Raw genomic sequence first — 13820 nt, 5'->3', positions numbered from 1 at the left:
CTGAAAAAATGGCTGTGTTTTTCTGTGACTAGGTACTGACCTAACATAATCGTTTGGTGTGCTTTCATCGTAAAGCCTTTTTGAAATCGGACGCTGTGGCTGGATTTACAACAAGTTTATCTTTAAAATGGTGAGAAATACTTATGTTTGAGGAATTTTAATTATGAGATTTCTGTTGTTTGAATTTGGCGCACTGCACTTTCACTGGCTGTTGTCAAGTCGATCCCGTTAACGGGATCTCAGCCATAAGAAGTTTTAACAAGAAATTTGTGGAGTGGTTGAAAAACAAGTTAATGACTCCAACCTAAGTTTATGTGAACTTCTGACTTCAACTGTATATACTGGGGTTCTTACCAAGAGGACATTGAATATTCCTGAGTGGCCTATTTACAGTTTTGGATTAAAAATGGCAAATCTTGAAAATGGCTGTCTAGCTATGATCAACAACCAACTTGATATTTTAAGAATTTTAAAAAGAATGTGCAAATATTGTACAATTCAGGTGTGCAAAGCTCTTAAAGACTTACCCAGAAAAACTCACAACTGTAATCCCAGCCAAAGGAGATTCTAACATGTATTGATGTGAATACTTATGTAAATTTAATTTAACACATTTGCAAACAATTCTAAAAACATGTTTTCACTTTGCATTATGGGGTATTGTGTGTAGATGTGTGAGAAATAGGGCTGTTCACTACAACAACAAAAAAATTGGTTAACCGAGTCTGTTCTCTCGACCAATTGATTGGTCAAAATTTTTAAAATGTATTTTCCATATATAGACAAGCTCTATGTTTGGATATAATCAACTATATGTAGGCTACTGAGCTTGTCTGATGCTTTAAGCACTGCGATTAAAAATAAGGACACACAAATTACTAAAGAGGGCAGCAGAGATTAATATAGCCTAACCAGAAGAAAAAAAAACTGTTCCCGACCCGACGCTCCTGAAGTTGCCGGTAATAGGCTACACCAGCTGTTGGCAACCTTTTCCATTTGGAAAGTAAATCGTACCATTTCTACTGATCCGCATGTCAGTTATGATTTTCATATGCACATTTTCATGGAACAGTTTAATTTATAATAAAGTATTCATGTCTCAAAATCAATGTCATGTGGTTAATCAAAATTCTATCTAAATGAAAATACAAATCTAAAAGTAACTTCTATTGCCAACATGTAAAAATAGCCTACATAAAGCCAACAAATAAAAACATTGCAGCCTGCAGCTATAAAATATCATGATAAAAATAAATATCCTATAAATCCCATTGGCTTCGCATGGCCTGTCTGCAAGGAACTTGAAACATTGTATCAACTATTAACTTGGTCCGGCCAAAAGCTCATGCTAGCAAACTTGCAACATAGAAAATATTCTGGGCCCTCACTCCAGTGATCTTGGGACAGACACAGATGTAGGCTATTTGCGCAAGGGATAAGTAACCAGGTAGGCCTATTTTATGACGTTTCCACCGGATCAAAGCATAAAATTTTTGTGGTTATTGCAAGGGAGATGGCTGGAAAGATTTTTCAAATATGCTACATTGAGGAACTATTGTCAGCTCCACAGTGATGGTGAGTTAAGATAATCAGAAATAGTATCAGATCCCAAAATGGGCACATTTATAAGCCTACATTTGTGCGCAGGCCAGGTAGCCTAGGTCTACTTCTATGCATAATCAGGTGTGTGTCCTTACTCAAGATCGACAGGAGGGCTCCAAACAAAAGACAATTAATAAATTGACAACTCGTAAATGAAATAAACCAAGTTTAGCCTAGGTTGTGCGCTCTGCAAACAATGTGTTCACTCCTACAATGACAACGGTAAAACAGTAATAATAATAATAATAATAAATTGAATTTAACAGAAACTACCGTAACCAAACACAGTGTAGATGAGAAATTGAGAATTTACGATAAATGTACTACTGGTGATACTGGTGTGCCATCCCCGAGGCCTCCACAATGGATTAGTCCACTCAGACAGGCGTGAATCAGACAGGTCTCTCATGTCCCATAAGTGTTTTTACATATATTTGCCACTGCTCGACAAAAGACAAAATCTTGGTTGACTAAATGGGGTCAGCCCTAGTAAGAAACCCCCCCCAATTTAATCCATTTTGAATTCAGGCTGTAACACAACAAAATGTGGAATAAGTCAAGGGGTTTGAATATTTTCTGAAGGCAATGTATATTGTTCAGGAGGTAGCGTTAGAGGAAACAGGAGAGCCATATGACAGTGAAACAGAAGAGGAAGGGGTTAGTGGTCAGTAATGGATGAGTGACATGTGAGTGGCAGACAACGACATGAACGTTAGATGACAAGCCAAGCTTAACGGCGCACCTATTTTTTTTTAAATCCGTCACTGTGGGCATTGACAGACAGATCTTGGAAAGCAACATCTCTGGTCTTTCGAAGTGCGACATTGTTGTCAACAATTATGGTGATTTGGATGATAGACTATTTTCCTCTCTCGAATTGAGTCTAGAAGATGGATAGTTTTTTTAACACTGCAATCAAAACTATCTGTTTGCATATAATGTGATACGAAAAAAAATATCAAACACCTTGGCGTTTTATACCCATTAAATTATTGCATGTCTATCTTAAAAGTGTTTTCATAATTGTACTATTCCGTTAGTCAGCACCCCTACTTATTTGGGTGTGCGTCAAATCATGCTTAATATTAGGCCTAGGTCAAGAAAAACCTTGTAACTAATCATGTGAATCAGAGCGAAGAGAGAGCAGTGTCTACGCTTGGCATTTAGCCACCCTCTAAACACCTTCTTGTCGGAGATCGCATGACTTCCTCCACTCAGGTCTCTAATGGTAAACCTGGAGCACACATTTGAGCTAAGCAGATCGGACACCTACTAGGTCAGTAAGTAATTCATCATGGTTATAGGGCATTACAAGTACAAGTACCGCTGGTACAGTCTAACCCCACATAGCCAACACACACACTGGAAAATCCAGTCACGTCTTTCTTCTGAGTTTTCATTAATATATAATAACAACAACATATGCCATTAAGCAGGCGCTTTTATCCAAAGCGACTTACAGTCAAGCGCATACATTTTTTTACGTAGAGGTGGTCCCGGGAATCGAACCCGCTATCCTGACGTTGCAAGCGCCATGCTCTACCATCGAATGTTATTTCCAACACATAAAATGTTTTAATAGAAAACATGTTATTTTCTATTCCAAGAGAGAGGACACAAGCGACAATCGCAGCCATTGTAACTCAACCCCCATATCCCATGCAGCGGAGTTAGGGCTAAGTGTTAAGGTCTGATGACTAAAAACGTTAGTGTGTGTGTGTGTGTCAGTTGGTGACTCAGAGACATGCCAGGGGGGAGGTCAGGAATAAGAGAGATTCAGGCAGGCCCCACAACCAAATAGGCCATGAAAACATTTTTTGAAAGTAGAGCTCCATTCACTGCAAGGGTTGCTTTCAGAAAAAAGACAACTATGAACATCTGATACATAATTTCTGAGATGCAGTTCCTTTTGATTGACCTCATCAAGAGCTATTAACTGCATGCAGTAAATTGGTTTTTGACAGAGCCGAGTAGTCTTTGCACACAAAACATATCACAACGATAGAAAGGTTTCTGGTGTGATTTCATTTGTTTCATCAAATATTTCATATTGCATTTATTGATGCCCCCTAAAATACTCTACAGATACTGATGGTCAGGTGTAATGATTGATACTGACCAAAGTCCAGATATTAAAGTTATCTACTACCCTGATGCTTATACAAGGGAGGATGTCTTACCCTTCGTATTCATGACTGGTTTGTTGCCTCTTGATGATCAGGCAGGTAACAACAGCGATGAGAATGAGCCCGATGACAGCGCCACACACGGCGCTCACTATGACAGCCGTGCTGTTCTGAGGGAGAGACTCTGCAAAACAAGGCAACGTAAGCATTGAAACATAATTGTAATGTTGTATGACAAAGTCACAGCTGTGCCAATACTGCCAGTTCAATGTTTGAGGCATTATATCAGTGTTAAAATGGTTAATCTCTTGTATGAGTGTTTCTCAACCCCTGGTTATTACGATATTGTTAATCGCTCAGTTGGCAGTTTTTATTCCAAGTCATCCTTCAATGTGAGAGAGCATGGTCACTTCCTGCTGAAAATTGACTTGAGTGTTGCTGTACTGTTGTGAATCCATTTGCAAGTTTACCTTTGATGACGACTTTGAGCTGTGTTTGAGCGGCGGTGACAGATATGTCGGGCGGGTTAATCACGGCACACGAGTAGGTGCCGTTGTCGTTGAACTGCGCCTCAATTAAATGGACAGAGGCGTCTTTTTTGTTCAGATCTCCCGCCCATTTCACCCTGTCTTTGAATTGAGCCACACTCCCTGGGTAGTGCTTGCCAGAAGTGTAATAGAAAATCTATTAAAAAAAAGACATTAGAAAAAAACGATATAAGAATGACTGAAGAGAAAATATATCGTTGCAGAATTGCACACTGTCAGCCTCCGAAATGGCACCCTATTCCCCTTATAGTGCACTACTTTTGACAGTGCCCATGGGGCTCTGGTCAGAAGTATTATACTAGGCTATATAGGGAATAGGGTGCCATTTGGGACATAGTCATTGGCTAAGGACTCATAACAGAAATGGGAAAGACAAGCAAACAGGTTTAACCGTTGTAAGCTTATGGCTTACCTACATCACTGGGCACTTTTGCCAAGCAACAGCAAATCTTCCCCTGATACTCTGTATTATGTTCGTATCTGCTACTGTACCAAACTGATGGCCGATTTTGTTTAGTGTGTACATGACAGGCGGATATCCTCAATAGTCAATTTGTTTAAAAGATGGGAGGGACAGATAGCTGTGTGGACTAGTGTGGGTGACTCCCTCTCCAACTGAACACTGTTACGAGGCAGAATACAAGCGCATCATTACGAGCAAGATGAGCCAGCTAGCTAGGTCTCTAGGGGAGGGAAATGGGAATAGGGGTAATAGTTCTGCTTCTTCCTGCCATTTCCATACAAATCCCAGCAATGCAAAAAATACAGTGCCTTCAGTAAGTATTCACACCTCCTGACTTTTCCCCATTTTGTTGTGTTAAATGTAAAAATAAAAATAAAATATTTTTTTTTGTCAACGATCTACACAAAATACTCTGTAATGTCAAAGTGGGAGAAACATTTCCCTTTTCAAATGTTTGAATTTGTGAAGTATTCAAACCTGTAAGTCAATATATATATATATATATATATTTTTTTTTTAAATCACCTTTGGCAGCAATTACAGCTGTGAGTCTTTCTGGGTATGTCTCTAAGAACTTTGCACACCTGGATTGTACAATATTTGCACATTATTCTTTCAATTCTTCAAGCTCTGTCAAGTTGGTTGTTGATCATAGCTCAACAGCCATTTTCAAGTCTTGCCATAGATTTTCAAGCTGATTTAGGTCAAAACTGTAACTAGGCCACTCAGGAACATTCAATGTAATCTTGGTAAGCAACTCCAGTGTATATTTGGCCTTGTGTTTTAGGTTATTGTTCTGCTGAAAGGTGAATGTCTCCCAGTGTCTGTTGGAAAGCAGACTGAACCAGGATTTTGCCTGTGCTTAGCTCTATTACGTTGATTTTTATCCTAAAAAACTCCCTAGACCTTGCCAATGACAATGACATGATGCAGCCACCACCATGCATGAAAATATGAAGAGAGGAACTCAGTGATGTGTTGTGTTTTCCCCAAACAACGCTTTGTATTCAGGACATTCAGTTAATTTCTTAGACACATTTTTATAAATTTTACTTTAGTGCTTTATTGAAAACAGGATGGATGTTTTGGATATTTTTTCATCTGTACAGGTGTCCTTTTCCCTCTGTCGATCAACAGTTGTTGATCCATCCTCAGTTCTCTTATCACAGCCATTAAACTCTGTAAAAGTTTTAAAGTCACCATTGGCCTCATGGTGAAATTACTGAGCGGTTTCTTTCCTTTCTGGCAACTGAGATAGGAAGGACACCTGTATCTTTGTAGTGACGGGGTGTATTGATACACCACCCAAAGAGTTATTAATAACTTCACCATGCTCAAAGGGATATTCCATGTCTGCTTTTTTTTTTTACCCATCTACTAATAGGTGTCCGCCTCTTATTTATTTATTTTTTTAATACAAAAAGGGGGGGATCAGCTTAAAAAGGGGTGGATCAGCTTAATATAGGTGGCCGCCTTTGCGAGGCATTGGACAACCTCCCTGGTCTTTGTGGTTGAATCTATGTTAGAAATTCACTGCTCGACTGATGGACCTTACAGATAATTGCATGTGGGGTACAGAGATGAGGTAGTCATTCAAAAATCATGTTAAACACTTATTGCACACAGAGTGAGTCCATGCAACTTATTATGTGACTTGTTAAGCAAATGTTTGCTCCTGAACTTATTTAGGCTTGCCATAACAAAGGGGTTGAATACTTAGTGATTCAAAACATTTCAGCTTTTCATTTTTAATTAATTTGTAAAATAATATCTAAAAACATAATTCCACTTTGACATTATGGAGTATTGTGTGTGTGGTCCAGTGACACAAAATCTCAATTGAATACAATCATGTTTAAAAGATACAACTTTTTGTATTTCTGTATTTTGAAAGTTATATCTTTTAAACTTTATTGCTGACATGAAAAACATTTAGGACTATATCAACAACAGACTAATGAAACAAATACCAAATTATTGTTTTTGGGTTAAGTTTGGAGAAACATGAACTGGAAGGAGGCAGATGGTCAGGAAGAAGTTGCCTATAACATAACACAACCCTCCTCAGGCTAATGTCCTTCCATTGGACCAGTCACAAACACACATACTCCCTCGTTCTTTTCTGTGGCAGTGGGCCTAAATAAGAGGAAAAATGTTGTGCTCGAACACTTCTCGTGGAAAACCTGAGAGAAACTTATTGGGAGTTGTTCATGGACCCAGAGAAAGAAATCACTCACAGAAACAGCGCTTCCGGGGTCGGATCCCGTTGGACGAAACGACCAGGTGACTGTGGCTGCGCTGCTGATCACTTCCCTGGACTTGAAGGAACACTTGAGGATCCCCGTGGTGCCATTCTCAACCAGCACCTCTGCCGGGGCATACAACTCTATGGCCGCTGTTAGATTTGTACCTGTTGATAAAGAACCAACATTTAGTTTGTTGCTTAATGTATTCAAAATTGAGACGCTGGAAGTGCATTGGGGCTATATAGTAGAGGTCGACCGATTATGATTTTTCAACGCCGATACTGATTATTGGAGGACCAAAAAAAGCCAATACTGATTAAATCGGCCAATTTTATTTATTTATTTGTAATAATGACAATTACAACAATACTGAAGGAACACTTATTTTAACTTAATATAATACATCAATAAAATCAACTTAGCCTCAAATAAATAATGAAACATGTTACATTTGGTTTAAATAATGCAAAAACAAAGTGTTGCAGAAGAAAGTAAAAGTGCAATATGTGCCATGTAAAAAAGCTAGCGTTTCAGTTCCTTGCTCAGAACATGAGAACATATGAAAGTTGGTGGTTCCTTTTAACATGAGTCTTCAATATTCCGAGGTAAGAAGTTTTAGGTTGTAGTTATTATAGGAATTATAGGACTATTTCTCTCTATACCATTTGTATTTCATATACCTTTGACTATTGGATGTTCTTATAGGCACTTTAGTATTGCCAGTGTAACAGTATAGCTTCCGTCCCTCTCCTCGCCCCTACCTGGGCTCGGACCAGGAACACATCGACAACAGCCACCCTCGAAACATCGTTACCGTCGCTCCACAAAAGCCTCTGCAAGGGGAACAACTACTTCAAGGTCTCAGAGCGAGTGACGTCACCGATTGAAACGCTATTAGCGCGCACCCCGCTAACTAGCTAGCCATTTCACATCGGTTACACCAGCCTAATCTCGGGAGTTGATAGGCTTGAAGTCATAAACAGCTCAATGCTTGAAGCACAGCGAAGAGCTGCTGGTAAATGCACAAAAGTGCTGTTTGAATGAATGCTTACGAGCCTGCTGCTGCCTACCACCGCTCAGTCAGACTGCTCTATCAAATAATAGACTTAATTATAACATAACACGCAAATATGAACCTTTGGTCATTAATATGGTCAAATCCGGAAACTATCATTTCGAAAACAATACGTTTATTCTTTCAATGAAATACAGAACCGTTCCGTATTTTATCTAACGAGTGGCATCCATAAGTCTAAATATTCCTTTTACATTGCACAACCTTATATGTTATGTCATAATTACGTAAAATTCTGGCAAATTAGTTTGCAACGAGCCAGGCGGCCCAAACTGTTGCATACACCCTGACTCTGCGTGCAATGAACGCAAGAGAAGTGACAATTTCCCTAGTTTAATATTGCTTGCTAACCTGGATTTCTTTTAACTAAATATGCAGGTTTCAAAATATATACTTCTGTGTATTGATTTTAAGAAAGGCATTGATGTTTATGGTTAGGTACATTCATTGCAACGATTGTGCTTTTTTCGCAAATGTGCTTTTGTTAAATCATCCCCCGTTTGGCGAAGTTGGCTGTCTTTGTTAGGAAGAAATAGTCTTCACACAGTTCGCAACGAGCCAGGCGGCCCAAACTGCTGCATATACCCTGACTCTGTTGCACAGAACGCAAGAGAAGTGACACAATTTCCCTAGTTAAAAGAAATTCATGTTCGCAGGCAATATTAACTAAATATGCAGGTTTAAAAATATATACACTTGTGTATTGATTTTAAGAAAGGCGTTGATGTTTATGGTTAGGTACACATTGGTGCAACGACAGTGCTTTTTTCACGAATGCGCTTGTTGAATCACCCGTTTGGCGAAGTAGGCTATGATTCAATGATAAATTAACAGGCACCGCATCGATTGTATGCAACGCAGGACAAGCTAGATAAACTAGTAATATCATCAACCATGTGTAGTTAACTAGTGATTATGTTAAGACTGATTGTTTTTTATAAGATACGTTTAATGCTAGCTAGCACCTTACCTTGGCTCCTTGCTGCACTCACATACCAGGTAGTCTGCCTGCCACGCAGTCTCCTTGTGGAGTGCAATGTAATCGGCCATGATCGGTGTCCAAAAATGCCGATTACCGATTGTTATGAAAACTTGAAATTGGCCCTAATTAAATCGTCCATTCCGATTAAATCGGTCGACCTCTACTATATAGCCACTTAAATGTATAGCTTACATCAAAGCTTTGATGCTTTACAGTTGCTAGGCTTAAGACATTTTCAGCTATCAGAAAAAAAAGGAAAGCCACATTTCCAATCAAGTGTAGCGAAATGCTTGTGCTTCTAGTTCCGACAGTGCAGTAATATCTCCCTGTAGGTGGTCTTCTCGTTGTTGCTAATCAAGCCCACTACTGTTGTGTCGTCTGCAAACTTGATGATTGAGTTGGAGGCGTGCATGGCCACGCAGTCATGGGTGAACAGAGAGTACAGGAGGGGACTGACCACGCACCCTTGTGGGGTCCCAGTGTTGAGGATCAGTAAAGTGGAGATGTTGCAAAGTGGAGATGTTGCTACTATGGTGTTGAATGCTGAGCTGTAGTCAATGAACAGCATTCTTACATAGGTATTCCTCTTGTACAGATGGGATAGGGCACTGTGCAATGTGATGGCGATTGCATTGTCTGTGGACCTATTGGGGCGGTAAGCAAATTGAAGTGGGTCTAGGGTGGCAGGTAAGGTGGAGGTGATATGATCTTTGAATAGTCTCTCAAAGCACTTCATGATGACAGAAGTGAGTGCTACGGGGCAATAGTCACTAAGTTCAGTTATCTTTGCCTTCTTGCGTACAGGAACAATGGTGGCCATCTTGAAGCATGTGGAGACAGCAGACTGGGATAGGTAGAGATTGAATATGTCCGTAAACACACCAGCCAGCTCGTTTGCGCATGCTCTGAAGACGCGGCTAGGGTTTCTGTCTGGGCCGGCAGCCTTGCGAGGGTTAACACTTTTAAACATCTTACTCACGTCGGCCACGGAGAAGGAGAGCCCCGCAGTCCTTCATGGCGGGCCACGTCGGTGGCACTGTATTATCCTCAAAGCGGGCAAAGAAGGTGTTTAGTTTATCTGGAATCAAGACGTCGGTGTCCGTGACGTGGCTGGTTTTCTTTTTGTAGTCCGTGACTGCCTGTAGACCCTGCCACATACGTATCGTGTCTGAGGAGGGCCTTGTATGCATCGCGGAAGTTAGAGTAGCAGTGATCCAGTGTATTGCTCGCATGAGTGCTACAATCAATATGCTGATAGAATTTAGGTAGCTTTGTTCTCAAATCTGCTTTGTTAAATTCCCCGGCTACAATAAATGCAGCCTCAGGATATATGGTTTCCAGTTTGCATAAAGTCCAGTGAAGTTCCTTGAGGGCCGTCGTGGTATCGGCTTAAGGGAGGATATACACGGCTGTGACAATAACCGACGAAAATTCTCTTGGGAGATAATATGGTTGACATTTGATTATGAGGAATTCTATGTCAGGTGAACAAAAGGACTTGATTTCCTGTGTGTTGTTACGATTACACCATGAGTCGTCCTTCTCCCAGAGAGATGTTTATTTCTGTCGGCGCGACATTTGCTTCTTAATCTCTGTTGTTAACTAGTTTGGCATAGGTAAATTCGGGTTGTTCATCAGAGTTCTGTACCTATTTGGCAACATCTTCTCCATTTAGAAAGAGCCAGGCCAGGGAGGAATGTATGCAGTGTGACAAAAACATGCTGACAGCACAGAACGCAATAATAAAACAGGTGGACCCTTTCCCTTCAAGCCTTTGAATTTCAACCCAACAGACTGGGCAAGCAACACACAAATGAAAACCAAGTCCATTGGAAGCAATATTATTGTTGTATCTCAAAAGTGTAGTAGACCACAAATGATGCGCTACAATAATCATGTCTGACAGATTTTATTATAACTTTTTATAAAATGAAATTAGCTAAGTAAAATATGTTTAACTTGCTGTCCACAGACTATGAATCCGTCATATTTAGCCAATAAGTTGGTCAATTCTTACTCATCATGACAAAACAATAGATTCAGAAATGTTTAGTTAATTATGTGAACAACACGTGACACGTTTCACAACAACAGGCGCTTCCTCGCGTCTCTGTGTATTTTGATATTCTTTGGTTTTATGTTAGGGAGCTAGGTTAGCATTCCTAGCTAGCTACCAACAAACTAAGCTAACCAGACCCTATAAGTCAAGAATGTAACTAGCTAACTAACTGGTACTCCATAGTTCATATATACATCACACACACCTTGATTTGAAATACGACTATCGTACCAAGTCACGCACTACTAACTAACTATCGTCTGTTTAGCTAGCCAGTTAACTAAAGCTTAATTTGCTAGCGGCTAGTTAGCATGCAAACTACTATAGCTACTGGCTAGCTAACAACTATAGCGATCATGTTATTAGCTTCTTTAAAAAGGTTTACAGTAACTTACTTACCGAAAAAGAGACATAACGTTATTCCATATAGTAAAACACAATTGCACGCGAGGTTTGTCCTCCTTAACTCCATAATTTAGAACGCATCAATATCTCCCCCTCCCTGTTTTTTGGTCCAACATTAGCCAACGTCCAGCTGCTCAATGCACCCTCCTCCTGTGTGTAAAAAAAAAACACAGGAAAACGCACTAGCATGACTGGAAAGACGATGACATATAATGTGCACTCGATTTATCTCACGCGGAGCACCAGACGGTAAAGTTGTTTTAAAATCCCATGCACCAAAGTGGAAACACCCCATTCGCACCTGATCTGAAGTAAATAGAGTTCACCTTCTACCACATTCTACTGTATATGCAGTGGCGATTTTAGCATGTAAATCATGGTGGTGCAAACTCAAAGCTACTACACAACACTAAACAATACAATAATTTCACTATAACGGTGACAAACAGTTAGCCACTGATTCCTTCCAAACCACTCATTGTTGAATTTGCGATTTCCAACTTTTTGTGTAATGTTTATGTACAATGATACATTTCAAAAGTGCTGAACAAATCGTTATATTGACTACGTCCATCCTAGCTCGCTAATTTCTTAATCGAAATAACAGATTGTATCTTATCTGCTCGTCGTTCCCTTATTCCATAGTTTGTACATCTCAATTGTCAGTAGAAACCACATTTGTTTAAGCAAGTACGCCATATCAGCTATGTTTTTGTTTTTTTAAAGGCAGTAAATGAGGCTGAATTAACTGGTACCCCTCTCTCTCTCTCTCTCGCTCCCTCTCTCGCTCACTCCCTCTGATCTCAAGACACAGAGAACGATTGGTTCTAGTTTACAGTGCAGGGCTATGGCTTGATCACTACTGCTTGTACCACTGATCCATAACTGAGGATGTGGAAAGGTGATAGTGCTTGTGTGTGGTTGTCCTATAGGAGGAAACAGAGTGCAGAGTGCCGTTAATATCAGGAATAATATACAGTTATTACAGTGCCTTGCAAAAGTATTTATCCCCTTTGCATTTTTCCTATTTTGTTGCATTACAACCAGTAATTTAAATGGATTTTTATTTGGATTTCATGTAATGGACATACACAAAATAGTCAAAATTGGTGAAGTGAAATTAAATAAAACACTTTTTTCAAAAAATTCTAAAAAATATTAAAAACGGAAAAGTGGTGCGTGCATATGTATTCACCCCCTTTGCTATGAAGCCCCTAAATAAGATCTGGTGCAACCAATTACCTTCAGAAGTCACATAATTAGTTAAATAAAATACATCTGTGTGCAATCTAAGTGTCACATGATCTGTCACATAATCTCAGTATATATACACCTGTTCTGAAAGGCCCCAGAGTCTGCAACACCACCAAGCAAGTGGCACCATGAAGACCAAGGAGCTCTCCAAACAGGTCAGGGACAAAGTTGTGGAGAAGTACAGACCAGGGTTGGGTTATAAAAAAATATCTGAAACTTTGAGCATCCCACAGAGCACCATTAAATCCATTATAAAAAAATGGAAATAATATGGTACCACAACAAACCTGCCAAGAGGGCGGCCACCAAAATTCACGGACCAGGCATGGAGGGCATTAATCAGAGAGGCAACAAAAAGGCCAAAGATAACCCTGAAGGAGCTGCAAAGCTCCACAGCGGAGATTGGAGTATCTGTCCATAGGGCCACTTTAAGCCGTACACTCCACAGAGCTGGGCTTTACAGAAGAGTGGCCAGAAAAAAGCCATTGCTTAAAGAAAAAAATAAGCAAGCATGTTTGGTGTTCGCCAAAAGACACATGGGAGACTCCCCAAACATATGGAAGAAGGTACTCTGGTCAGATGAGACTAAAATTGAGCTATTTGGCATCAAAGAAAATGCTATGTCTTGCGCAAACCCGACACCTCTCATGACCCCGAGAACATGCTGTGGGAATGTTTTTCATCGGCAGGGACTGGGAAACTGGTCAGAATTGAAGGAATGATGGATGGCACTAAATACAGGGAAATTATTGAGGGAAACCTGTTTCAGTCTTCCAGAGATTTGAGACTGGGACGGATGTTCACCTTCCAGCAGGACAATGACCCTAAGCATACTGCTAAAGCAACACTTGAGTGGTTTAAGGGGAAACATTTACATGTCTTGGAATGGCCTAGTCAAAGCCCAGACCTCAATCCAATTGAGAATCTGTGGTATGACTTAAAGATTGCTGTACACCAGCGGAACCCATCCAACTTGAAGGAGCTGAAGCAGTTTTGCCTTGAAGAATGGACAAAAATCCCAGTGGCTAGATGTGCCAAGCTTATAGAGACATACCCCAAA

The 13820-nt window shown here is 40.1% G+C and overlaps 1 protein-coding gene across 3 annotated transcripts in view; it reads right to left on the bottom strand.

Annotated features, from left to right (window-relative positions):
- The window catches only part of LOC139537692 (myelin protein zero-like protein 1), an 81193-nt gene extending 69387 nt beyond the window's left edge, over positions 1 to 11806 (bottom strand). For all 3 annotated transcript variants that reach the window (XM_071339296.1, XM_071339292.1, XM_071339295.1), the window contains exons 1-4: positions 11501 to 11806; positions 6977 to 7149; positions 4199 to 4412; positions 3783 to 3912 (exon numbers count right to left, since the gene is read on the bottom strand). In XM_071339296.1, coding sequence (XP_071195397.1) covers positions 3783 to 3912; positions 4199 to 4412; positions 6977 to 7149; positions 11501 to 11573 — 590 coding nt within the window. In that variant the 5' untranslated portion in view covers positions 11574 to 11806. The remainder of the gene's footprint in view (positions 1 to 3782; positions 3913 to 4198; positions 4413 to 6976; positions 7150 to 11500) is intronic.
- Between the last annotated feature and the right edge of the window lie 2014 nt (positions 11807 to 13820).

The sequence above is a fragment of the Salvelinus alpinus genome, chromosome 13, assembly GCF_045679555.1.
Source record: "Salvelinus alpinus chromosome 13, SLU_Salpinus.1, whole genome shotgun sequence".
In the NCBI taxonomy this organism is placed as follows: Eukaryota; Metazoa; Chordata; class Actinopteri; order Salmoniformes; family Salmonidae; genus Salvelinus; species Salvelinus alpinus.
Note: the sequence above shows the minus strand (reverse complement) of the source record. Positions and strands in the feature narration are given on the sequence as shown.